This window comes from Nicotiana sylvestris, chromosome 6 (genome assembly GCF_000393655.2).
Source record: "Nicotiana sylvestris chromosome 6, ASM39365v2, whole genome shotgun sequence".
NCBI lineage: Eukaryota > Viridiplantae > Streptophyta > Magnoliopsida > Solanales > Solanaceae > Nicotiana > Nicotiana sylvestris.
The window spans coordinates 196,620,832-196,646,156 of record NC_091062.1 but is presented as its reverse complement, the minus strand read 5'-3'; the positions used below and the strand labels follow the sequence as shown (position 1 = coordinate 196,646,156).

Genomic DNA, 25,325 nt, shown 5'->3' with positions numbered 1-25,325 from the left:
GCTTAGTGGCAGGGGCGGATTTATAGGCAAATACATGAGGCATGTGAATCTGTGGTCTTTTCGTCAAATTAAGTATTTTACGTACATATTTCGTAGAATTGGTCTAGTATTATCTGTTGGCACCCATGCTCTAGAAAGGGTAAATGGTGCCGTTGAATGTTGATTTATTTACCTAGAGGACTTGGGATCAAATCCCACTCAACACTTTCTTTTTTCTCCTTTTTTTAATGGTGCATCCATGTTATAAAAATCCTAGATCGGCCTTTGCTTAGTTGTTGCTTTTTCGTCAGGAGAGAGTACCAGATTGTCTACTTGAATTGTTTCTTGGCCATACATTCTTGCCTTTGATTTTTTAACCAAAAAACAAAAAAACAGATAGCCTTCTGAATACAATATTTCACCAAAAAAGTAAATGATGAAATCTTGAAATGACTCCATCAAGCTAAAAGCCAAAATTTCTTATGACGTTTAGTAGTAATCAAATATCCTCCAGATTTGCTGCTCTTTCTTCTCACAGCAACTGTCATGCAATTGGCCTTCTGAATACAATATTTCACAACTCTACTTCTTGACTTTTTCCTTAGCAGTCTCCACATTATTGATCTTTTCCTTTGTCCTAATACCAGTAAAGACACCTTACGTTGCTTTGCTTCTTCTACAATCACAGCTCCTTTCTCTTTTCCTTCTTGCATTGCTATCTCCACTTGCACCTAACATGATGAAGACAATAGATAATTAGCAGCTCATTGAATTGAAATATTAATGGATTTGTAGAATTAATGTTTACTTTGGGCCAAGTAAGCATGATTTTCCCTAAAGAGCCGCTCAATATTTGGAGTATTCATACAAATTATATGTAGTTGTTTTTTCTACATCACACTCATGGAGTGCGGCCTTTTACCGCACCTTTCGTGAACACATGATGCTTTGTTCACCGGGCTGCCATTTTTATACAACTAAATTACAATGTGTAACTAAGTTATACACTGTATTTAATTACCATACATAAATACACTTTGAAATAATTATATTTCGTAGCTGCCCTTTAGATTTTGTAGCAAAATCCCAACGGTAAATACAGTGTATGGAGTCACCTACAGTGATAAAGTAATTGTAAGTATCGCAATATTTTAGTGTATTGTATGCGTTGATACAACCATCTAGAGCGAATGATTACAAGTGATACAAACTGGTAACAATCGAACAATAGCTACGAATGGTAATTAGTTTCTGGTAATTAAGGAAACTATAGTTACGTATGGTAATTCAGCTCTAAACTGTAGTGCTTAATGAAAATTGTTACTGTCAACGTAAAGTGCGAATGATCATTTTGATATGCATGATGCAGAGTATCACTTGGAGAAGAAGATTATTTTTCCGTTGTGTCTTTCTCGACTGGCTAAGGCCAATAAAAATATTTGACACGACTGTTTAGTTTGGTCAATTAATATATTTTTAAGTAATTTATGGTTCTGAAAATATTTGAAGTCACTTTAGAACTCTGCGATGAACTTTTTTGTTACAGCATATTTGAGGAGAAACCCCCTTGGTAGGGAGCATTCCCCGAATGGGCACTACACTGCGCGAATCCGAATATAGTTGGGAGAAACAAAAAAAAAGTTGTGGTGAAAACCATAACTATTTAGAAACCATGTCTTATTAACCAAAATATAATATATCTCAATTTAATTACTTACCCCTTGTTTCCTTGTTTGGCACATATTTTTCATGGAGCAAAGAAGTTGATAAGCCTTCTGATTAAATTCACTGTTGGCTTTTTCACCTACACCTTCATTTGAAGTCTTGGTGACATAGAGAAGAATAATAGTATCTTGACTTTGGACAGTATGAGAAAGTGCCCATTGCAAAGCACAATTGGCATCGAGACTAGGATCAACAACAACCATAACTCTATTATTATTATTATTATTATTTCCAGTACTACTGTTGAAACTCATCATTTCTGTGCTGTTTTGGTTGTCAGTGGCATCGAATTTGATCAAACCATTCTTCTTGTATGGCTGAGAAGGCGAACGCGCTCCAACACGAACCGCAGTTTTGCTTTTGCAGAATCCTGGTAACTTTGTACGCACACGCATCATTCTTTGTGATCAAATCCAAATGAAAGAATAAGCTGAAATACACTGTTTATGTGGTCTTGGCCTAAAGAGGCAAATGAGCCAAATTCTATATTTGATTGTAATGTGTAATATGTGGAGGGAGGAATATGATGACTTTATATATATGTTATAAGTGGTGACAAAATTAGAGGCTTAAAAGTCATGGCAATCATTTTCTGGAATCTGTTTGTATATTGGATTTTCTAAATGTGGGGTTCTTTGTTTCTTGACGTGCCTACCATGAAGTGGTAGTAGACTCATAATGACTGGTTGTTGAAATTTAAATGTCTCAATGAGATTAGTGGTAAAAGGTGATAGTCTAGAGTTATTGTAACTCTATGATAAGTAAGTCCTCCGTTCAATTTTAGTTGTGTTTACGCTCTTTAAAAAATAATAAATAAAATATATATTTTATAATTTTATTCATAATAATGATAGTATTTTCAAAAGTTGTGGCAAATAATTTGGGGAATGATAAGGATAAAACAGGAAAAAAAGATTGTCTTTCTCTTGATTTAGTATAATGTACAAGTAAAAGTGAAAATATATTTTTGGTATAGTGAACATGTAAAACTGAATGGAGGGAGTATTTAAGAACAAATTAACAATGTTTGTTAGCACCATTTATTGTAGAAATATGAATGCAGGAATGCCAGCACAGACTAACAAGTCTTCATTCTAAACTATGAATGAAGGAAAGCCAGCACACACCAACTGGTGGTCCCGAAATAAATGAATCTTTTTTTTGGTGGATCTTTAACTTATATATAAACAATATAATTTTTTTACACTATCATGTGGGGATTGATTAAGCATTTACTCATTAATTAATTAGGTAAACATGTGAAGTCATACCACTTTATAATAGACTTCATTTAGCAATAATATTTTGCTATAACGGATAAGTAATTTTCTTTGAAATTGATTCTCCATATTATGTTATATTATATATTTTTTGTAACTGTATTTTGCTATAGCAATCAAAAAATGTCTCGACAAATGACACCAATCATAGAAAGATTTATTGTACAAGATTTTGTGGTTGAAATTATAAGATCAAAATTTGAATTGTTTGTTTATTATGCTTGAATCACTTGCTGCTCATTTGAGAACAAAAATAAATTTTTTAGATGAAAGTCCACTAAAAAAATTCCGTTCATACCCTCTGGTCGTTATTAGATTCATCCAGTTACAGTTCTAAGAATGTAATGCCACACCATTTTATTAATCATGGTTTCAGGATCGATCATGGTTAATTAGTACGTATGATTTCTCTAATTTTTGTCCTTTTGAGGGAAAGTCAACTTTATTTGTTAAGTTATAGTTCTATAAAAAGTGTTAATTTCCTACATGTCATAAAGTTGTACTTAGTTTAGTTCTATGTATGAAGCCTTAATTACCTGGATATCTGTCAGAGGCACGTAATAGTAATTTGACTACAATTTTGGATCAGGAATTGTTTATTTATCAGTTGGCGAAATAAAAAAAAAAATCAGTTGGGCAAAATTCCATTAACGATTAATAAAGAATCTCCCAAACTTACGTTACTCAAAGTCCAAATAAAAAATGGGATTTTTACATATTGGAAACTTTATTACCTCTCCCTACTCAAGTTTCAATTTAATTACCTCCTATATATAAATCTACCAATTATATACACTTTAGGAATTAAATGAGTATCCCTTTATATTAGGAATCAATTATTATTTCTCATCCTTATTCTCTCTCCCTCATGTCTCTCTCATCCTTATTAAAAAGCTTTGAAGTTTTGATTCGAATTTGGGTTTTCAAAAAATATTATTTGTTTGAATTGAGTATTGTTGCAACAATTGAGAATATTGTTTGGAGTTTATATCTCAATTTTGAGGATGTTTTACTGAAGATTAGACTTGATTTTGGCTGAATTTCAGATTGAAACTCGAAGAAGAAGAAGAAGAAGAAGAAGAAGAAGAAGAAAGAAGACATGACACACATTATACTGCATAAATTGTAGTAAAATTGTAGAAAAATTATATTCTATTGTTTATATATATATATATATATATATATATATATATATATATATATATATATATTTAAATATTGTATGAAAGTTGAACAATATTTGTATAAAAATTGTATTTAAGTTGTATGATATTGTAGTTGTATATAGTTGGGTAGAAATAATGTACGAAAGTTGTAGATAAGTTGTATAATATATAATTAGTTGTATGAAATTTGTTTTTACTATGTATAAAACAAATACAAAATATACAAAAAATATATTGTATAAAATTTATATAAAAATTATAATTAAGTTGTATGATATTGTAATTGTATATAACTGGGTAGAAATAATGTATAAAAGTTGTAGATAAGTTGTATAATATATATCAAGACATAGTGAGTTCGATAATGTTACCCGCTATTACACTAAATTTTATTGAATTTAACTTATGTACACACCGATAGTCTAATAGTTTTTGACACTTCCATTGCAATTTAACTTGTTGAAACAAGTTAGCTGTTATAGCTTTCAGGTAACTAGTTTACTTATTTTATGCCTTTACCTATAATTATCTCTTTTACACTGTCCGTGCATATTAGTAAAATTTGTTTCTCTGATCAAGTCTATATTTTATTAGTAGTAAGAAAAAACACTTACTCGATCTAGCTTGTTAGTAAGATTGGTGGCTTCTACATTCTGCTTGGCGAGCTCATCGCGAATGCTTCTGCAACCGGTTACAACTTAGAGTGAGCCACGTCTAATCATTGATTTATTATGGAGTTGAAAATGTTAAAAAATAAATAAATAATGAACGCTTGAATAATAGTGATAAGCTTTTCCAAGTTAATTAAGGAAAGGGTATCTGAAACTACAGTGACAGTATTTTAAAAATATAGTTTAAAATCAAAATTCATCCAAAAAATGTCAGAAAAAGCCTTGAAGAATGGGTATCAAACTAGAATCTTCGACCATGGGAGTATTATTACACTAAGAGAGGAGAGATGAGAGAAAAAAGAGAAAGCTATAACTAAATTTCTTGATCGAAGGCACAAATAATGGATTGGGAGCATTTTAACGTGGATTGCATATATTTTATAACTAAAATGTGTTTAGGTCGGATAATTAAATACCAAAACATAAACATTTTTCGTAATAAAGTTTCTAATAATGTATAGGTATGTAAGAATCCCGTTAATTAGAAATTAAAAATTAGAAGGTGGGCTTGTTGGGTGTGAGGATAAGGACACTTTAGGGGTCTTTGGTTTATTCAATAATTATGCAAGATTTAAAATACATGAATTAGTAATGTAAAAATTAAGCTTCTGTCTGGCCATGAGTCTTTTTTTCACTTTTTTTTTTTTTTTGCAAAGTAATTGTTAAGTTATAAAAAGAGGGCAGTTTTTGAAGATGAATTTTTCAAGTTTCAAAAAGTGGTAGACTAGTTTTTAAGTTTTTGAAGTTATCTACTGACAAAATTTTAGTTTTTTTTTCAAGTAGGATATTCCGTCCAAACATAATTTTAACTTTCAAAGACTATTTTTCAATCTCATCTTCAAAAACTCTTTTTTATAAAATAAAAAAAAAATCAACAAAATGTACGTCCAAACACCAACTAAAATAAAGGGATTATTATATTAGAATAACTTAAACTTATGTTTGGTTTAGAATTGTTGTTTTCAGTGCCCTTGTGGAGTCTTGGACTTGAGTATCCTAAAAGAAGTTTGATCTGGAGAAACTTAAAGAGCAAGGCCAGTGTTGTCTTTTCCGTTAGGAACTTTAATCATGGTATGGATTATACAATATCGTTATCTCATATTGCATTAGGTATAGAATAACATGAATTTATGTGTAACTTATACAAGCATTTACTGTGCATAAATTGAAACAACAATAATAACATCCGAGGAGAGGAGTATGTAAATTGAAAAGGAATATAAAAAACACCGAGTACAAAAGTTTATTTAGGTCTTAAATGTGAAACATGAAACCTTCTCAATTCTCCACTACACGAGTCAAATTTCCACATCGAAAGTTACGGGACATGATCCAATAGTCCAAATAATATTTGGATTTTGGCCTAATTAGTCCATCAACCGGTAGGACTCATTGGCCTTATGATTCATTCATAATCCTCAAATGTCAAATATTTGAAAAAGATATATTCTGCATTAAATCTTCAGGAATGGAAAATTCTAGCTGTCCTTTAATGGTTTTTGTTTAACAACAAACTCCCAAAGCCAATATTTGTAGTACCAATCAAGAAAAGATGACGAAGAAAAAGCAAGTATTTTGCTCGTGTCTTTCTTGTTTTTTAACATTTGTCAATCATTTCTTTAATTTATATTTTATACACTTTTTATTTTATTCTCAAACACGAGTTTATGGATAAGTTAATTAGCAAACATGACAACAACAACAATCCAGTAAAATCTCACTAGTGAGATCTGGGAAGGGTAGTGTGTACGCAGACCTTACCGGCCCCTATCCTGAAGGAGTAGAGAGGTTGTTTCTGAAAAGCCATCGGCTCAAGAAAACAAAAAGATAAAAGGAGACAATATTAGTATCACCACGGAAATCATAGAAAAAATATGAACAAAACGAGATATAGTTGCTTATAGAATAGCTCAATAGCATAATTAAGAAATAAGAATATTCGAATAGGGACAAGGGGAATTGGAACAAATAGGAAATATATATATATATATATATATATATATATTAAGGCACTTAGCTCTGGTTTTAGCTAAGCAAAAAATCGACGTGCATGCACGAATTATAGTAACTAAATTTTTGACAATTTATATAATCTAGTTTGAGAGTTCGGTGCAATATTTATTGATCATATAATCAATTGTTTGGTCGCCTATCCGTAATTTTAATATATTGGTAGAGCACTAATTTAATATTGGGTTTGTTGTTGTTTAGAGCACTAATATATATCACTAATATATTTTCAACAACACAAGTATGTGATGTTCATGCATTTCTTTAAAAACAATTCACAGTAATCCTAACTATGGTATGATCAGAGGCAGACTTACGCGTGTAGAAGAGGCGCCACCAAACCCTGTTAATTCGGCAAATATTCTAAATATATAAGTGTATATATATGTTAAAATGGTCATATAATTTATTTGGAACCCTTAAGATTAAAAGTACGATAGGGTCACTTGAGCATTTCGCTCATAATACGCTCGGTCACATTCTAGGTATGATAAAGATAAAATGCACGATTTGTTTCTGTTGCAAATATGAAGAATGAAGGAAATACTAGGTTCAACTTGAAGAAATTAAAGATTAATCATCACCATTCAAGTATATATATATCTTCTACAAGAAGATCATTCATAATATTTAATTAGTTATTCAAAGGCAAGGCTGATACAGTAAATCAGTTCATTTTAACATAGTAATGTTTTACAACAGCCCATCTATATATAACTGTATATATTGTGTAAATTAGAGATAGAGTTATTTTTTGGTAAACATATATGAAGCGTTTACTTAATTCTTAGACAAAAATACCTAGCTTAATACTGACCATCAAGTTATTAATTAGCCATTAAGATGGCGAATCATCCATGGTGGCATCACAGTATTAGCAGTTTGCTGCTGCGAATTCGAACCTCCTTCTACTTCTCCATTTTCTTCTGCAGTGCTCTGATATGCTTCCCTGCATTTTGCATGTTACATCAGAGGCAAATGGAGCTTATATATATATATATATTACGGGTTCAATAGAACTCAGTAATTTTGCAGAACATAGATATATAGTTAAAAGGCACCAAAACCTCAACAAAATAATAAATTTTGAACGCATAATTTCATAATTACAATAAGTGTGATGCTAAGAATCTTAAAGCTTGGAATAACATTTAAATCCCAGATCCACTTATGCGTTAGATCACATATATAGTGTTCCCAAGAAAGCTACATCAGCTCAAATATGCATATCACCTCCTTTTTTTCTTGTAGATCGAGAAGTTCTTGAGGGTTGGTGGTGCACAGTTCGAAACTCATTAGATGATGGGATATATCGCCCCTCTATTCTTTTTACTTAAATATCGAGTTTTGTCTATAGTGGAATTCAAACATGTGAGTTAACCTATACATCACGCGATGCGCTCTTACCATTAGACCAAAACCCTAGGCATATGCATCCCTTTTTCTTGAGTACTTTATGTAATTGATTGAACGATGATTGGATACACGTTATTTGAAAGTTAATTTTCTCATTTTTTAAACTTATTTTTATACTGCTTTTTGATAAGCCAGTGGCTGATCTAATACCAAAAGTAGAATAAAGAAATGGGGACCGGAAGGGGGAAACTACAATATACCCAAGGTTAGGAGAGTCCAATTGTTGTTGCAAAACAAATGAAGATGAGTTGAGTTCTTGGTTCTGCTGCTCCCACTGATTTTGTTGGGCCAGCTCTTTCTCCCTCTCCTTCACCTGTAAAGGAATTCAAAATATAAAAATAGGCAACTCCCAATTGGAAGGGACAAATGAAATAATAATCAACCTTCTTGGAAAGCTGGTTGTTTTGCTCCTGCAGTGCTTTGTCCTGTACCACGCAAAGGAAATGTTAAAGAAACAATTCGTTACTATCATGAAATTAATATCTCATTGTTGAGACACAATATATTGGTGGACAAGATGCGAGACACGAGGTTAAGATGGTTCGAGCATGTAAAATAGAGAAGCCTAAATGCCCCAATTAGGAGGTGTGAACAGTTCGTTTTGGCAGGTAGGAGAAGAGGTAGAAGGCGACCTAAGAAGTATTGAGGAGAGGTGATCAGACAGGACATAACGCGACTTCAGCTTGCTGAGTACATGGCCCTTGATAGGAGGGTGTGGAGAACAAGAATTAGGATAGAAGAGTAGCAGGTAGTCGGGCGTTCTTCTTATCCATACCGGGTTGTTTAGAGCTAGTCTGTTAGAATCTTGTCATTATTCTTAGATTGTTAGTATTATGATTGTTTTCTTACTATCTTCTGCTTCGATTTTCTAGTATATATCTTGTCGTGATTACTGCTTGTTGCTATTGGCTACTGCTCTCTAACAACTTAAGCGTCACACTCCTGAACACACATCTTTTTCGTACTTTTCGGGTAAAAAGCACTTGAAAGGAAATTCTTACCTTTCTTTGAAGCTCAGAAATAGACTCATGCATCAATTGGTTCTACAAGAAAATTAGTCTTCAGTTTAGAGGCGTTTTGTCAAAGAAAATCCAGACTATAGAGCTATGTTTTCTAAATAATTTGGTTCTACTATACCTTTCTTGAGCGAATGTGTTTAAGAGCAGAATCCAGCTGATGCTCCAAATTCTGAAGTTCTTTCATGCTTAACGAGTCCAAATCTTCTCCCATATAATGCCTGCAAAAATGAAAGAACGGACAATTTTTTAGGCAATAATGTTTCTACCAAGGCCGAAGGTCTATAGCCTCTTTGTTTTCACAAGGTAGGGGTAAGGTTTGCGTACGTATTACCTGTAGGAATATATACCACAGCGGAAGCAATAGCAGAATCTTATTCACGTGTAATCTAAACAACTAGCACGTATGGGGATTTTAGGGTTACCTCTTGAAGCGTAAACACACAAATCTATGTCGTTCTCCAGTTCCTCAATTGATACCACACACCAACAAATTTCCACAGTCTTCTACTGTGTTACCCAAACAATAACCGAAAATAGAGAATTTTGGGTGGGCAAAATTCTAGTAGAAACCGCAGTCAGAATCCTTTTTCAAACGTCCAGCCCGTATATCCATATATATAGCTGCGTTTTTAGGTTAAAACCGTTTTCAAAACCTGTTAGGTTTCCTTCTCCCACTAAGGGACGGTTTTCATGTTTTCTTTCCCACTAAATAACAGTTTCCACTATTTTCTATTATTTAGGCACAGTAGGGACCACATAATTTAATTAACAAGGCTTCCTATTATGATATTAATTTCGAAATTCTAAAATTAATTTCCATCATAATAAATTACGAATTATTCCACTAAAAATTCGTAATTGCACTCCTTAGTTCAATTTTGAAATTCTTCCATAAAACCTTATTTAACTCCCCATGTTAAGATTCAGATACTAATCAATCAAATTAAATTACTGACTATTTAATTTATTGATTACTTCCTTTAGACTTACACTTAACTTATTTCATGTGTCGGATACAAAATCCACCGGCCGGGTTTACACATGAAAACTTATAAGCTTTCATAAAGGAGTATCATCAATCTCAAAATTGAGACATGGATTCCATCAACTAATTATTACTTCGCCAATGTATATCATTGTTATCCAATTTACCAGGCTTATTGACTCGCGAAAGAATCTCGCCTTTCAATAAATCAAAACAACAAGTGACATACACAGCTAATAATAATTATATCAGGATTAAGAGTATAAGTACATTAAATGGACTAGAGAAATTATTTTATAAAGTCAGTATAAAATACTCATCTCTACTTGATCCGTTCAATACATACAAAATGTACTAGCACAAGAAGTTGGAATTAAACCATTCTCATAATCAAGATAAATTATATTTAATCTTGTGCTACAATCATTCCGATGATTTGTCCAATTCCATCATTAGATTGTGAACATTAACTTTTATGTCTTACAAGAACCGGTGATTTAATCTTCCGTGTATAAGCTAAACTCTATACACTAAATCATCTACTATGTAAGCGACGCACAAACCAACACATGATCTATTTAAAATGAAACTTTATTGAATTTAAACAAGTAAATAAATAATTGTTCATAAAGAATACTATAACAATACGCATGACTTATAGTATATTCTAACAATCTCCCACTTAGACTAATAACCATGCGTCTACAATTTTGACACCCATTCCTTCTATATGCTTATCAAAAGTCTTCTGAGGTAAGCTCTTAGTAAACGGATCTGCCAAGTTGTTCTCTGACCCAATCTTGGTGACCACTACATCCCCTCTCTGCACTATATCACGAATTAAATGATATTTACGCTCAATGTGTTTTGCCCTCTTATGGCTTCGTGGCTCCTTTGAATTTGCAACCGCACCACTATTATCATAGTAAAGCGTAATTGGCGCTTGAATCGAGGGAACCACACCCAACTCTCTCAGGAAGTTACCGAGCCAAACTGCCTCTTTGGCTGCCTCAGAGGCTGCCACATATTCGGCTTCCATGGTGGAATCAGCAACACAAGTTTGCTTGATACTCCTCCAACTTATGGCTCCACCTCCAAGAGTAAACACATTACCTGAGGTAGACTTTCTAGAATCTCTGTCTGATTGGAAATCCGAATCAGTATACCCAATAGGTACCAGGTCATCCGATTGGTAGATCAACATGTAATCCCTAGTCCTTTTCAGGTACTTGATTATATGTTTAACCGCCGTCCAATGCTCTTTCCCAGGATTAGACTGAAATCTGCTAACAACGCCAACGGCAAAGCAGATATCAGGCCTAGTGCATAACATAGCATACATGAGGCTCCCCACAGCTGATGCATAAGGGACCGCCTTCATCTTTTCTATCTCTTCATCAGTCTTAGGAGACTGATCTTTAGATAGAGAAATTCCATGTCTGAAAGGAAGGAATCCTTTCTTGGAATCATGCATGCTAAACCTGGAGAGTATTGTATCAATATAAAGACCTTGGGACAAGCCTAATATCCTTTTCTTGCGATCTCGCAAGAGTTTGATCCCAAGGATATGAGCCGCTTCTCCCAAATCTTTCATATCAAAATGTGTGGACAACCACTGCTTAACTGAATTCAACATGCCCACATTATTTCCTATGAGCAGTATGTCATCTACATATAAGATCAAAAATGCCACTTTGTCCCCATCCCACTTTTTGTATACACAAGATTCGTTAAGACACTGATCAAAACCAAAAGTTTTAATCGCCTTATCAAAACAAGTGTTCCATGCCCTAAATGCCTATTTTAGTCCATAAATGTACCTTTTAAACTTACACAACATGTGCTCTTTGCCACTTTCCATAAAACCGTCTGGTTGCACCATATAGATGCACTCATCAAGACTTCCATTAAGGAAAGCTGTCTTGACATCCATTTTCTAAATCTCATAATCATAATGAGCAGCAATGGATAAGAGAATCCTTATAGACTTAAGCATCGCTACCGGCGAGAAGGTTTCCTCATAGTCAATCCCTTCTTTCTGAGTAAACCCTTTCGCTACAAGCCTTGCTTTAAAAGTTTGTACTTTTCCGTCTACACCTCTCTTTTTCTTATAGATCCATTTGCATCCAATGGGTTTAACCCCATCAGTTGGTTCTACAAGATCCCAAACCTGATTAGAGTACATAGACTCCATCTCTGATTTCATAGCAGCAACCCACTTATCGGCATCCTTATCATGTAGTGCTTGGTCGTAATTGACAGGTTCGGAGGTAGGCTCCTCAGGGATCCTATCATATGATTCTCCCAAGAGCGTATAACAAACTGGCTGTCTTATTTCTCTTCCACTACGACTACTCACTACATCTGTTGCAACTACATCACTTTGATTTTGTGGTTAAACCACAACATCATCAGGAACCTGAGTCTCCATGCTATCCTCAGGGATATCAATGACTTCTTCCTGTTGTGCAGTCTGCTCAACATGACTCCCACTACTTTGTGGTAGTATGACTGCGGGCACTTGTTCTTGTGGGACATTAAGTCTATTGGCATTTCTCCCACTACTAAAGTGCAATGATATGTCAAAATCGACTTCCGAGGTTTGGATATGGTTGTTTTGATTTTCAGATGACTGAGTTTCCATTCCTTTGCTAAGTTCCTGTAAAACGAGTTTACTTCTAGGAACATGGTTCATCAAATAGTCCTCTTCTAGAAACTTGGCATTTGTGCTAACAATTACCTTTTTCTCTTTAGGACAATAGAATAAACCACCTTTCGTCCCTTTTGGATAACCTATAAACACGCATACATCCGTTCTTGCCTCCAATTTATCCGTTTTCCCCTTTAGCACATGTGCCGGACAACCCCAAACTCGAATATGCCGCAGACTAGGCTTGCGCCCAGTCCACAATTCTGTAGGGGTCAAGGGTACTGACTTTGAAGGAACTAAGTTCAGAACATAATTCGCCGTTTCTAAGGCATGTCCCCAAAAAGACGAAGGCAAATCGGAATAACTCATCATTGATCTAACCATTTCCATAAGAGTCCTATTTCTTCTTTCAGCTACACCATTTTGTTGTGGAGTTCCAGGTGCAGATAATTGAGATGTAGTTCCACATTCTGATAAATAACCAATGAAGTCCGTAGAGAGGTACTCCCCACCACGATCAGATCTTAGTGTCTTGATATGTTTATTATGTCGTTTTTCAGTCTCAGACTTGAATTCTTTGAACTTTTCAAAACATTCAGACTTTCGACGCAACAAATAAATATATCCATATTTTGAGTAATCATCTGTGAAAGTCACAAAATACTCAAAACCACCTCTTGCTTGGACATTCATTGGACCACACAAATCAGAATGAATTAACTCTAATTTATCACTTGCCCGATTTCCTTTTGAGGGGAAATTTTGTTTTATCATTTTTCCTTCTAAACAAGATTCACAAGTTGGTAGTGCCTCCACTTTCAATGAACTTAAAGGTCCATCCTTGACCAACCTGGAAATTCTGTTTAGATTTATATGACCCAAACGCAAGTGCCATAAATATGTTTCACTCAATTCAGAAGAACGTTTTCTTTTACTTGGTAAATCAACATTATTCAGTTCTTTAGGTGGTAACGGTTTAGGAATAGAGTCAACAACAAAAAGACCATTAATCAATGTAGCCGAAGAGAGATAACGCTTATTATGAGTAATAACACATTTATCAACGTCATGACAATTAAAATCATAACCATCTCTCATAGCGCTAGAAACCGAAATTAAATTCCTTCTAACGGAAGGTACATATAATGTGTCTTTTAAAGCTAAAACTCTACCACTACCAAACGAAATACTAATATTTCCTAATGCTAAAGCTGGGGCTGCTGAACCGTCTGCTTGATAAACATTGATTTCTCCTCTACTTAGCCGCCGCGTTATCTGAAACCCCTGCAAATAAGTGCAGATATGATTAGTGGCTCTCGAATCTACACACCATGACATGGTAGAAACAGCCGCTAAAAATGTTTCAACGACAAGTAGATGTAAATCACCTGGTTTATTTTTCAGCTTGGCAAGATAAGTTGGACACTGCTTCTTATGATGCCCGAGCTGCTTGCAGTGATAACACTTGCCCTTAGCCTTTTTCACACCAGCAGTCGCGCCACCAAAAGAGGGGTTTTGAGCCTTTTTCTTTTTCTGCCCGCCTCTCGGCTTAGAAGAAGAACCTGCCTCAAAATTCAATGCCACGGGAGGAGCTTGGGACTTGATAATAGTCTCTACCGACTACAGCTCATTCAACAATTTCGCAAGGGACAAATCCATTTTGTTCATGTTATAATTCAGGCGAAACTACTGAAAACTGTCATGCAAAGTCTGCAGGATCATTTCAACCTGCGTGTCCTTATCAATGTTAGCTCCAAGGACCTCCAGTTCATTCAGAAGACTCATCATCTTCAGAACATGGTCCTTGACCGATGAACCTTCAACCATTTTGGTATTCAGAAGGGCTTTCATGACAGTCTGCTTAGCCGCACGATTCTGATCTCCGAACATTTCTTTGTGATTTTCCAGAATGTCATAAGCAGACTCCATCGACTGATGCTGATGTTGCAGAACATTCGACATGGATGCCAAAATGTAACACCGCGCCATGTCATCAGCCTTAATCCATTTCTGGTAAGCCTTCTTTTCATCATCTGTGGCATCATCTCCAGGTTTTTCTGGACACACCTCATCGAGCACAAATTTTTACTCTTCAGCAATTAGAACAATATCCAAATTTCGTTTCCAGTCAATATAATTTGGACCCTCAAGTTTGTTTTGGGTAAGAATGGCAGTAAGGGGATTGAAAGCAGTCATTGTCAATCTGGGAGACATTAAATATTTAAATAGATCAAATTAGTTTATTTTATGAACATTAAAATTCAAAACACATTATATATATACAATCTATGCACCTTGAACAACAAATTTTGATGGGAAAGAAGTTATTCTTGCAATATACATATATAATGACAGATTTTTACTCCATAAACTTAAACAGGTCATACTCAGATAGAGAGTAAACTGTTAATTTAAGCCAAGTGAATATCAACATTCAACATATATTAGTCTCATTGAACCAACATGCATACTCAGATGGAGAGTAAATACAAATAATCAATGACTAGTATAACATGGTGATTATTCATAATATTTTTTTATCCGATATGGAAGAATACCTACATCAACGTGTAAAAAATATTATATCACTAATTTTTTAAGCCCGGGGACCAAGGGAAATGATCCCCACAATTACTGGAATTAAAAACAAAAAAAAACAAAATTTCAGAATTTTAGAAAAAAGCAAAAACATCATCTAAACGACTCCAAAAGCCCAAAAAACGACTTCAATCATGATGAAATCCATGTGTATTGCTCACTGGGCCGTTTCGCATGGACCTGCCAAGTTTCAGGTCAATCGGAGTCCGTCAACTTTTTAACCTCCGATTTTCTGCCCTAATTCGGCAAAACTTGTTTTGCCGTTTTACATGATAAAATTCAACTTTCAAATTATTCTTACTCAACATCACCAATATTAAAGGATACATCAAGTTTTCAGAATAATCAACACAACCCATAACAGATAATCACACCAAAAAAACAGTGCAAGTTTTCAGAAAAAATAAACTTTGCATGTAATTCAAAACTTACATATAGAACATGATATTAATCCTTATGGTTTATCCTAATTATTTAATTAGACGTGAGTAATCTCTGATATCAATTGTAGGAATATATACCACAGCGGAAGCAATAGCAGAATCTTATTCACGTGTAATCTAAACAACTAGCACGTATGGAGATTTTAGGATTACCTCTTGAAGCGTAAACACAACAAATTTATGTCGTTCTCCAGTTCCTCAATTGATACCACACACCAGCAGATTTCCACAGTCTTCTACTGTGTTACCCAAACAATAAACGAAAATAGAGAATTTTGGGTGGGCAAAATTCTAGTAGAAATCGCAGTCAGAATCCTTTCTCAAACATCCAGCCCGTATATCCATATATATAGTTGTGTTTTTAGGTTAAAACCGTTTTCAAAACCTGTTAGGTTTCCTTCCCCACTAAGGGACGATTTTCATGTTTTCTTTCCCACTAAGTAACAGTTTCCACTATTTTCTATTATTTAGGCACAGTAGGGACCACATAATTTAATTAACAAGGCTTCCTATTATGATATTAATTTCGAAATTCTGAAATTAATTTCCATCATAATAAATTATGAATTATTCCACTAAAAATTCGTAATTGCACTCCTTAGTTCAATTTCGAAATTCTTCCATAAAACCTTATTTAACTCCCCATGTTAAGATTCAGATACTAATCAATCAAATTAAATTACTGACTATTTAATTTATTGATTACTTCCTTTAGACTTACACTTAACTTATTTCATGTGTCGGATACAAAATCCACCGGCCGGGTTTACACATGAAAACTTATAAGCTTTCATAAAGGAGTATCATCAATCTCAAAATCGAGACATGGATTCCATCAACTAATTATTACTTCGCCAATGTATATCATTGTTATCCAATTTACCAGGCTTATTGACTCGCGAAAGAATCTCGCCTTTCAATAAATCAAAACAACAAGTGACATACACAGCTAATAATAATTATATCAGGATTAAGAGTATAAGTACATTAAATGGACTAGAGAAATTATTTTATAAAGTTAGTATAAAATACTCATCTCTACTTGATCCGTTCAATACATACAAAATGTACTAGCACAAGAAGTTGGAATTAAACCATTCCCATAATCAAGATAAATTATATTTAATCTTGTGCTACAATCATTCCGATGATTTGTCCAATTCCATCATTAGATTGTGAACATTAACTTTTATGTCTTACAAGAACCGATGATTTAATCTTCCGTGTATAAGCTAAACTCTATACACTAAATCATCTACTATGTAAGCAATGGACGCACAAACCAACACATGATCTATTTAAAATGAAACTTTATTGAATTTAAACAAGTAAATAAATAATTGTTCATAAAGGATACTATAACAATACGCATGGCTTATAGTATATTCTAACATTACCCTTCCCAGACCCCACATGTAAGATTACACAGGATATGTTATTGTTGTAATGTTTCTACCAAGGGCAATGTATATGTTACATAAAATTCGTTTAGAGATCAATATAATTATGTGTACCTTTGGTTTCTCTGCAAAACCTCAAGTCTAGCCTTAAGTTTTGCATGTTCCAGAGTCCAGCTTCCCTGCACCAAATTAATTACACCGTCCTCAAAACGAAGAAATGACTTCAACTTTTACGCTTTGTTAATAGAAAAGAACTTTTAATATCAATGTATATAAGTTAAATCCGAAATAAATTAGCCATACCGGGGAGCTATGATCAGTATTAGCAACAGGCTGCCTCTCAGCATATGAGTATCTTTCATATCTTTCAAGGATCCTCTCCATGCTGATATATAGTATCAGAAGAGAGTTGTTTGATCAGAATCAGATACAAGTCAAATACAGGAACGCCCCAAGAAAATCAACATAACATAATTTATTCTCTTTGATCAAGTCCTTTGGTAAGTGTAGCTTTTTAATCGTCATAGCAGCTATATTCATATACTATTAAAATAGATACTATGTTGTCTATCAGAATATTTAGGGAAAATAATACATATATTAGCTTTTGTATTATTAATTTCTTGTTTGATTGTGTTTTTTAACTTAGTAATTATATATATATATATATATATATCATATTCAGTACTATTATTATACATTACAAACTATGGCATTTGCAATACCATGGTTATTAATAGACTAAATACATAAACGGCCCATTTAAGTTGTCCCTAACGATTAGGCAAACACCTCAACTGGCCTTTTTACCATTTAGACACTTCAATATGTTACTAAGTGTATCAAGTAAACACACAAGCGCATATAAACATATGTGTGAGTTACACTTGCTAATAATGTATTAAATGAACCAATCTCCTCCTCCTTCTCTCCTCCTCCTCCTTCTTCTGTGTTTGTGAACATATTTTAAGCTAGTTTATGATGTTTTACAGTGGTGAGCTGTGTGGCGCTTTATTTTTTACTATTGCTTAGGGTCTTTTTTTTTTCTTAATTGCAATATGGGTTCGTTATATTTAATATTGTTTTGACAAGTTGATGATTGAAGATTGTTCTTGATGATATTTGGAGGTTATATTTCAAATTTGAACTTATTTGGAGTAGATTTAGATATTAAATTGTATATTAGATTGTTAAAATTCGAAGAACAAATTTCTGTTAATAGGCAATTTGCAGTTCAGGCCTATTTGGCCTTAAGTGCATGACAACGTTGGTTGCACTTCAGACCTTTTGGCCTTAAGTGCATCTGAAGTGTAATTTTTCACTTCAGACTTATTGGCCTTAAGTGTAGGAAAATATTTGTTGCACTTTAGACCTTATGACCTAAGTGCATCTGAAGTGTAATTTTTCACTTCAGACTTATTGGCCTTAAATGCATGAAACTGTTGGTTGCACTTTAGACCTATTTGGTCTTAAGTTCATCTGAAGTGCAATTTTTTCACTGCAGGCTAATTTGTTTTAACTTCAGACCCGATAAGTCTGAAGTTGATCGTAAAGTAGATAGGCTTGCAATTTTTTTGTAAAGTAGGTATAAGTTCAATTGTGACTCCAAAACCAATTATAGATGCAAAAGCCCCCAACGCACCCACTACCCTCAACTCATGCCTTTTTTGAGGGGAATTTGCATCTATACCCACGTTTTAACTTGTGCCCGCTTTGCAAAAAAAATTGCAAGCGTACCTACTTTTGCGCATAACTTCAACATACGAGACTGAAGTAGCAAAGGCAATCACGCAAAACTTCTGTATTCTAGTAGTCGGGCCTGAAGTTCAGCTCTAGAGTTGAAGTTTTTGTTTTATAACTCGCGAACTTTAGCTTTAGAGCTGAAGTTTTTGTGTTTGTAACTGGCGAACTTCAGCTTTAAAGCTGAAGTTTTTGTCCGAACTGTCAAGTCATTTACATAGTAATTGTTTTGTTTACTAAAACTTTTATTAAAATTTTGTCCTATTAATAATCAACTTTTCATGCCATAACATATCTCAAGGGAATGTAGATGGCAGTGGTAATTCGATAATAACAATTGTGCTTCGATAATAACAATACCATAACATAAGTTGATGATTGAAGTTTGTTCTTGATGATATTTGGAGGTTATATTTCAAATTTGATCTTATTTGGAGTAGATTTAGGTATTAAATTGTCTATTGGATTGTTAAAATTCGAAGAACAAATTTTTGTTAATAGACAATTTGCAGTTCAGGCCTATTTGCCTTAAGTGCATGACAACGTTGGTTGCACTTCAGACTTTTTGGCCTTAAGTGCATCTGAAGTGTAATTTTTCACTTCAGACTTATTGGCCTCAAGTGTAGGAAAATATTTGTTGCACTTTAGACCTTATGACCTAAGTGCATCTGAAGTGTAATTTTTCACTTCAGACTTATTGGCCTTAAATGCATGAAACCGTTAGTTGCACTTTAGACCTATTTGGTCTTAAGTTCATCTGAAGTGTAATTTTTTCACTTCAGGCTAATTTGTTTTTACTTCAGACCCGATAAGTCTGAAGTTGATCGTAAAGTAGATAGGCTTGCAATTTTTTTTGTAAAGTAGGTATAAGTTCAATTGTGACTCCAAAACCAATTATAGATGCAAAAGCCCCCAACGCACCCACTACCCTCAACTCATGACTTTTTTGAGGGGAATTTGCATCTATACCCACGTTTTAACTTGTGTCCGCTTTGTAAAAAAAATTGCAAGTGTACCCGCCTTTTCGCATAACTTCAACATACGGGGCTGAAGTAGCAAAGGCAATCACGCAAAACTTCTGCATTCTAGTAGTCGGGTCTGAAGTTCATCTCTAGAGTTGAAGTTTTTGTTTTGTAACTCGCGAACTTTAGCTCTAGAGCTGAAGTTTTTGTGTTTGTAACTGGCGAACTTCAGCTTTAAAGCTGAACTTTTTGTCCGAACTGTCAAGTCATTTACATAGTAATTGTTTTGTTTACTAAGACTTTTATTAAAATTTTGTCCTATTAATAATCAACTTTTCATGCCATAACATATCTCAAGGGAATGTAGATGGCGGTGGTAATGCGATAATGACAATTGTGCTTCGATAATAACAATGCCATAACATAAGTTGATGATTGAAGTTTGTTATTGATGATATTTGGAGGTTATATTTCAAATTTGAACTTATTTGGAGTAGATTTAGGTATTAAATTGTATATTGGATTGTTAAAATTCGAAAAATAAATTTCTATTAATAGGCAATTTGCAGTTCTGGCCTATTTGGCCTTAAGTGCATGACACGTTAGTTGCACTTCAGACCTTTTGGCCTTAAGTGCATCTGAAGTGTAATTTTTCACTTCAGACTTATTGGCCTTAAGTGTAGGAAAATATTTGTTGCACTTTAGACATTATGACCTAAGTGCATCTGATGTGCAATTTTGCACTTCAGACTTATTGACCTTAAATGCATGAAACCGTTGGTTGCACTTTAGACCTATTTGGTCTTAAGTTCATCTGAAGTGCAATTTTTTCACTTCAGGCTAATTTGTTTTAACTTCAGGCTAATCTGAAGTTGATCGTAAAGTAGATAGACTTGCAATTTTTTTTGTAAAGTAGGTATAAGTTCAATTGTGACTCCAAAACCAATTATAGATGCAAAAGCCCCCAACGCACCCACTACCCTCAACTCATGACTTTTTTGAGGGGAATTTGCATCTATATCCACGTTTTAACTTATGCCCGCTTTGCAAAAAAAAATTGCAAACGTACCCGCTTTTTCGCATAACTTCAACATACAGGGCTGAAGTAGCAAAGGCAATCACGCAAAACTTCTGCATTCTAGTAGTCGGGCCTGAAGTTCAGCTCTAGAGTTGAACTTTTTGTTTTGTAACTTGCGAACTTTAGCTCTAGAGCTGAAGTTTTTGTGTTTGTAACTGGCGAACTTCAGCTCTAAAGCTGAAGTTTTTGTCCGAACTGTCAAGTCATTTACATAGTAATTGTTTTGTTTACTAAAACTTTTATTAAAATTTTGTCCTATTAATAATCAACTTTTCATGCCATAACATATCTCAAGGGAATGTGGATGGCAGTGGTAATGCGATAATAATAATTGTGCTTCGATCAAAAAATATAGTTTATTTATTCGAGTCGTGATCCCGATTCGTCTGTCCTGTGCAGGAAAAATAGGAAGGGATTCAAATAATTATCTTTAGTTGTTACAAAATTCAGACTCGCAAAAGCGATAGTAGTAAGAGAGCAGCACCAACAACAGCAGAAGAAGGAGGAGATAGGGGGCTGAAATTATTTAAAAAGTGGGTATAAGTTAAAAAAATTTAAAAAAATGGGTATAGGTTAAATGGGGGGCGACCAAATAGAACGCCCCGTGCAATTTTACCTTTTTTGACCATTCTAATGTTATGTCCAACAAAATAAGCAGCCTAATATAGAAAGAAGTTAAAAAAAAAAAAGAAGAAGAAGGTAGAAGAAATGAAAAAGGAAGAAAGAAGAGAAAAGGACTGGATTAGTAGTTTTCTCCTAATTAAGCTAAACAAATTCATAAGCAAAAGACTATCAGGAAAGAGAGATTACAACTTAGCATGCAACAGAATTTAAATGAAGCGTATACATCATTAAACTTTTTATGGTTTTCAAAGGAAAAGTTAAATATAGTGTAATATGTACAAGCTTTTTAATTAGTATAAAAAATCATTTGATGCGAGGATCTAACCCGAAAATGTGGATTGTGCCAAACCCGTATCTATTTTGGATCCGACATGCCCACCTCTGCATGAATATTTTCTGAGTACCACTTTACAGTTATGCTTTACTTTTGCTATAATCACCGCAGGCGTATCTAATGCAGAAGTTATTGGTTCTAACTTGAACTTGTAGCTTTCGCTCATACCTTATATTTTTGTCTAAAAAATTATAAATATGTATAAATAATAAACTTTGAACTCATTAAATTAGATGAGATGTGGTAGCATTGCGAATCTGAACTCATAAAGTTTAAATCTTGAATCCGCCTCTGGTGATCGCGTAACATTATTTATATACCTATTTTACAAACGAAGTGAACTTCGGACATGCCTGAAGAAGGTCTTCTTCAAAGCGAAGACTATCTAATTCACATCATATATAAAAGCATGCAGAGAGAGTAGATACTAAAAATCTTATGATAGAAGTACGTGATCATCTCATTTAAATATTTAAACAAAACATATTTTTATTTTTTAGTTATATCTTCAACACGCCTCACGACGTGCAGGCTTGATTCTTTTATATATGTCATCAAGCAGAAGGAATTCTTTTATATAATGGATGAAGCTGAGACTCAAACCCAAGACTTTTAATTTGCTTGCTTTTATATTATGTAGAAGTATATAATCATGTCATTTAAAGTTTAAATTGTTAGAAGAAACATATTTTTATGTGTTAATTAATTATATTTTTAACATGATCAAGTTCATTGTAAATATACTTGTACTTTGACAATTGTTAAATTAACCAATCGGATTGCCTGAGTAGAAGTACTTTCATCCCAGCTTCATAATAGACTATTTTCATCTGTGCCTAGTCTATTTTGGGTAAGAAATATGTTCGACTTGATTCTTGTGAGAGAAGACATGGTTACACTGTACCATGAGTACCTCGTTTAATTTCTACTAGTATAAAGTTTTGAATAGTTGGTCAGTGTCTAGCCTTGTGAGAGAAGACATTTGCATGAAACACAAAGTACTACTTAAATACATTTGAATTATGAATGCTTTTACAACTTGGCTTCCAAAGTAAAACACATATTAGCCTTTTTGTCATGGTTTATTTGTAACTAAAAATGTTTGACTCGAGTTATATATTCTTTACCATGTTTTGGCACACTATAATAGGTGGTGGATTCGAGGAGGAGAGGGGAATCATTATTTCAAAGCTAGATCCTAGTTAGAAAAAATCAGCAAAAAAGGGACTAAAAATTAAAAGGAGAACAGGAAAAAGAACATATTTTTAAGTTTTTTTTTTCTGCACGTGCTTTTCTTCTGCTGTTAAAGATGTGAACTACTTTTAGAAACTAAACGAGGAAACACGAATAATATTGGATCTTTCAAAATTGAGTCTGCGAAACAGATTTTATAGGTTTCTGCATGGAGTTTATAAGCTAAAAAGGGAGCTAAAATAACTGCTTAATAAAATATTATACCTATAGACAGAGACCACACACAACAACAGAAATGGGAAGAAATAAAATGAAAAAAGAAAGAAAGCTACTGCTCAAAATAGAAAGTAACTTGCTGTCGAGCAGCAATAGGTACACATTAAGCACATAAAATTTAAGAAAATAAAACAAGTAAACACAAACAGGGAATTAGTTACAAAAAGTGAAAATTATACTACTACAAACAAGAGGTAGCACTGTTCCAAAAGTAAATAAATTAAAGAATGTCAAGAACTAAAAAAGATCAAGAATGGAACCAAAAATCACACTATAGGGTAAAATATGTATTTATTATTAATTTAAAAAAATACTCTGAATACTCTTGCATAACATATTGTTAAAGGGTGTTCAAATTATTGAATTTTCTGAATTAGCCACTTGATTGAACATATTTTAAAAAAAAATATAAATTTAATAAAAAAGAAAAGAGGTTCTAATTAATTGGTAAGACAAATTATAAACGAAGAGTAGTAAAAGTAGAGAAAAGACGTACCAAGAATCAGTGGCATATTCAAAGAGTTTGCCTTTAGTAGAAAAAACAATCAAACCAACATCAGCATCACAAAGCACAGAAATCTCATGAGCTTTCTTAAGCAAACCAGATCGACGTTTTGAGAAAGTAACTTGTCTATTAATTTTGTTCTCAATTCTCTTCAACTGTACCCTTCCTCTTCCCATTTCTTTTTTTGGCTAATTTTTTTTTCTCCTGAAAAAAAAAATAGTAGTAATATATTCTCACAAATGGAGAAAGAAAAGAAGAGTGCAGAATAAGAAAGTGATGGTCTTATTCTCTTTATTTCTCTCTTTGGTATTGAAATGATTATTCTGTGTAGCTTAAGGAATTGTTTATTGTTATAGTATTGGGAAGTGGAAATTAATAAATATCCCAATGAGAGGAGGAGAGAGGGAGAGCAATGGTATTTGAAAAACCAGGATGGTTTCGTCAATTGCGTTGTCGATTTTTGATTGGTTAAAGAAACTGGTGCGTCAATTAGTGTCTGAGTAAAGGCCACAAGTTTTTGGAAGAATCAACAACGGACAAAAGGTACGGACTAGGTATCTTTTTCGCTTACTTTTAATTTTCCATTCTGGCATCTTTGTGATTTTAGAAAGAATTAGGGCGTTGTTACTTGACTTAACCGCTCAATTGAAAATAGCTCAGATTTGAAGCTCTTATCCTATTTTGCATATGTTGTACATAATTTCAAAGAAATTTTTTAACCTTTAGTCCATTATTAAAGATACACTTTTATGATTTTTATTATTTTCTTTTTTCTTCATTCCCAGCACACTAAATGGTGGCAAGCAAAACAATATTGGAGATTTTTGAAATAAAAATAAAAATACACACAAATCTAAAAATAAATAGCTCTCAAACTTGATTTGCACCAAAAAATAACTACTAATTTTGGAAGATTTTGAAGTTTGAAGTTCTGGTCATTATTATTATGACCTTGAAGTCTCGAATCTGAAATTGGGTTTGGATAAAAATCATAACTATGTAGCAGTTTGTATCAATACTGTATACTAGTATATAATTGTGTATATGGATATACAAACGCCTCTTATACACTATTATACATGTTTATACAAGTTATATAGTATTGTATAATTATGTATATTTGTGTATAATGTTGTATAATTATATATTTTTTTCAATTTATAAGGATGTATATACATTGTTATTGTGTAAGAGGCCTCTACGGAAGTTTGACACTTCCTTCTCTTCTTCTTTTTCATGTATGTATTGTATGAGCGTTGGAAGGATTCTA

General features: G+C 33.5%; 2 protein-coding genes across 3 annotated transcripts; both read right to left on the bottom strand.

Annotated features, from left to right (window-relative positions):
- Positions 1 to 280: 280 nt before the first annotated feature.
- On the bottom strand, positions 281 to 4,874 carry LOC104237019 (uncharacterized). Of its 2 annotated transcripts, XM_070150207.1 has the most exons (3): positions 4,765 to 4,874; positions 1,698 to 2,081; positions 283 to 710 (listed from the first exon to the last, which is right to left on the bottom strand). In XM_070150207.1, exons 2-3 carry the CDS (start codon positions 1,959 to 1,961, stop codon positions 438 to 440), a joined length of 537 nt encoding a protein of 178 aa, XP_070006308.1. In that variant the 5' UTR covers positions 1,962 to 2,081; positions 4,765 to 4,874; the 3' UTR covers positions 283 to 437. The 2 variants fall into 2 exon arrangements, with proteins under 2 accessions (XP_009789387.1, XP_070006308.1); XM_009791085.2 differs by lacking the exon at positions 4,765 to 4,874 and having other exon boundaries at positions 281 to 710; positions 1,698 to 2,223.
- Positions 4,875 to 7,397: 2,523 nt separating this feature from the next.
- LOC104237018 (agamous-like MADS-box protein AGL8 homolog) lies at positions 7,398 to 24,444 on the bottom strand. The gene is made up of 8 exons (XM_070147784.1): positions 24,047 to 24,444; positions 17,646 to 17,727; positions 17,457 to 17,521; positions 9,385 to 9,484; positions 9,249 to 9,290; positions 8,631 to 8,672; positions 8,448 to 8,560; positions 7,398 to 7,780 (listed from the first exon to the last, which is right to left on the bottom strand). The coding sequence occupies exons 1-8, from the start codon at positions 24,229 to 24,231 to the stop codon at positions 7,663 to 7,665; spliced, it is 747 nt and encodes a 248-aa protein (XP_070003885.1). The 5' UTR covers positions 24,232 to 24,444; the 3' UTR covers positions 7,398 to 7,662.
- Between the last annotated feature and the right edge of the window lie 881 nt (positions 24,445 to 25,325).

Excerpts from the sequence above, each read along its gene's own strand:
- LOC104237019 (XM_009791085.2), bottom strand. The coding sequence starts at position 2,102 with ATGATGCGTGTGCGTACAAAGTTACCAGGATTCTGCAAAAGCAAAACT. Across the intron at positions 711-1,697 it reads GCCAAACAAGGAAACAAGGG|GTGCAAGTGGAGATAGCAAT; the intron begins GTAAGTAATTAA and ends TCATCATGTTAG.
- LOC104237018 (XM_070147784.1), bottom strand. The coding sequence starts at position 24,231 with ATGGGAAGAGGAAGGGTACAGTTGAAGAGAATTGAGAACAAAATTAAT. Across the intron at positions 17,728-24,046 it reads GAATATGCCACTGATTCTTG|CATGGAGAGGATCCTTGAAA; the intron begins GTACGTCTTTTC and ends ACTATATATCAG. Across the intron at positions 8,561-8,630 it reads ACAACCAGCTTTCCAAGAAG|GTGAAGGAGAGGGAGAAAGA; the intron begins GTTGATTATTAT and ends ATTCCTTTACAG.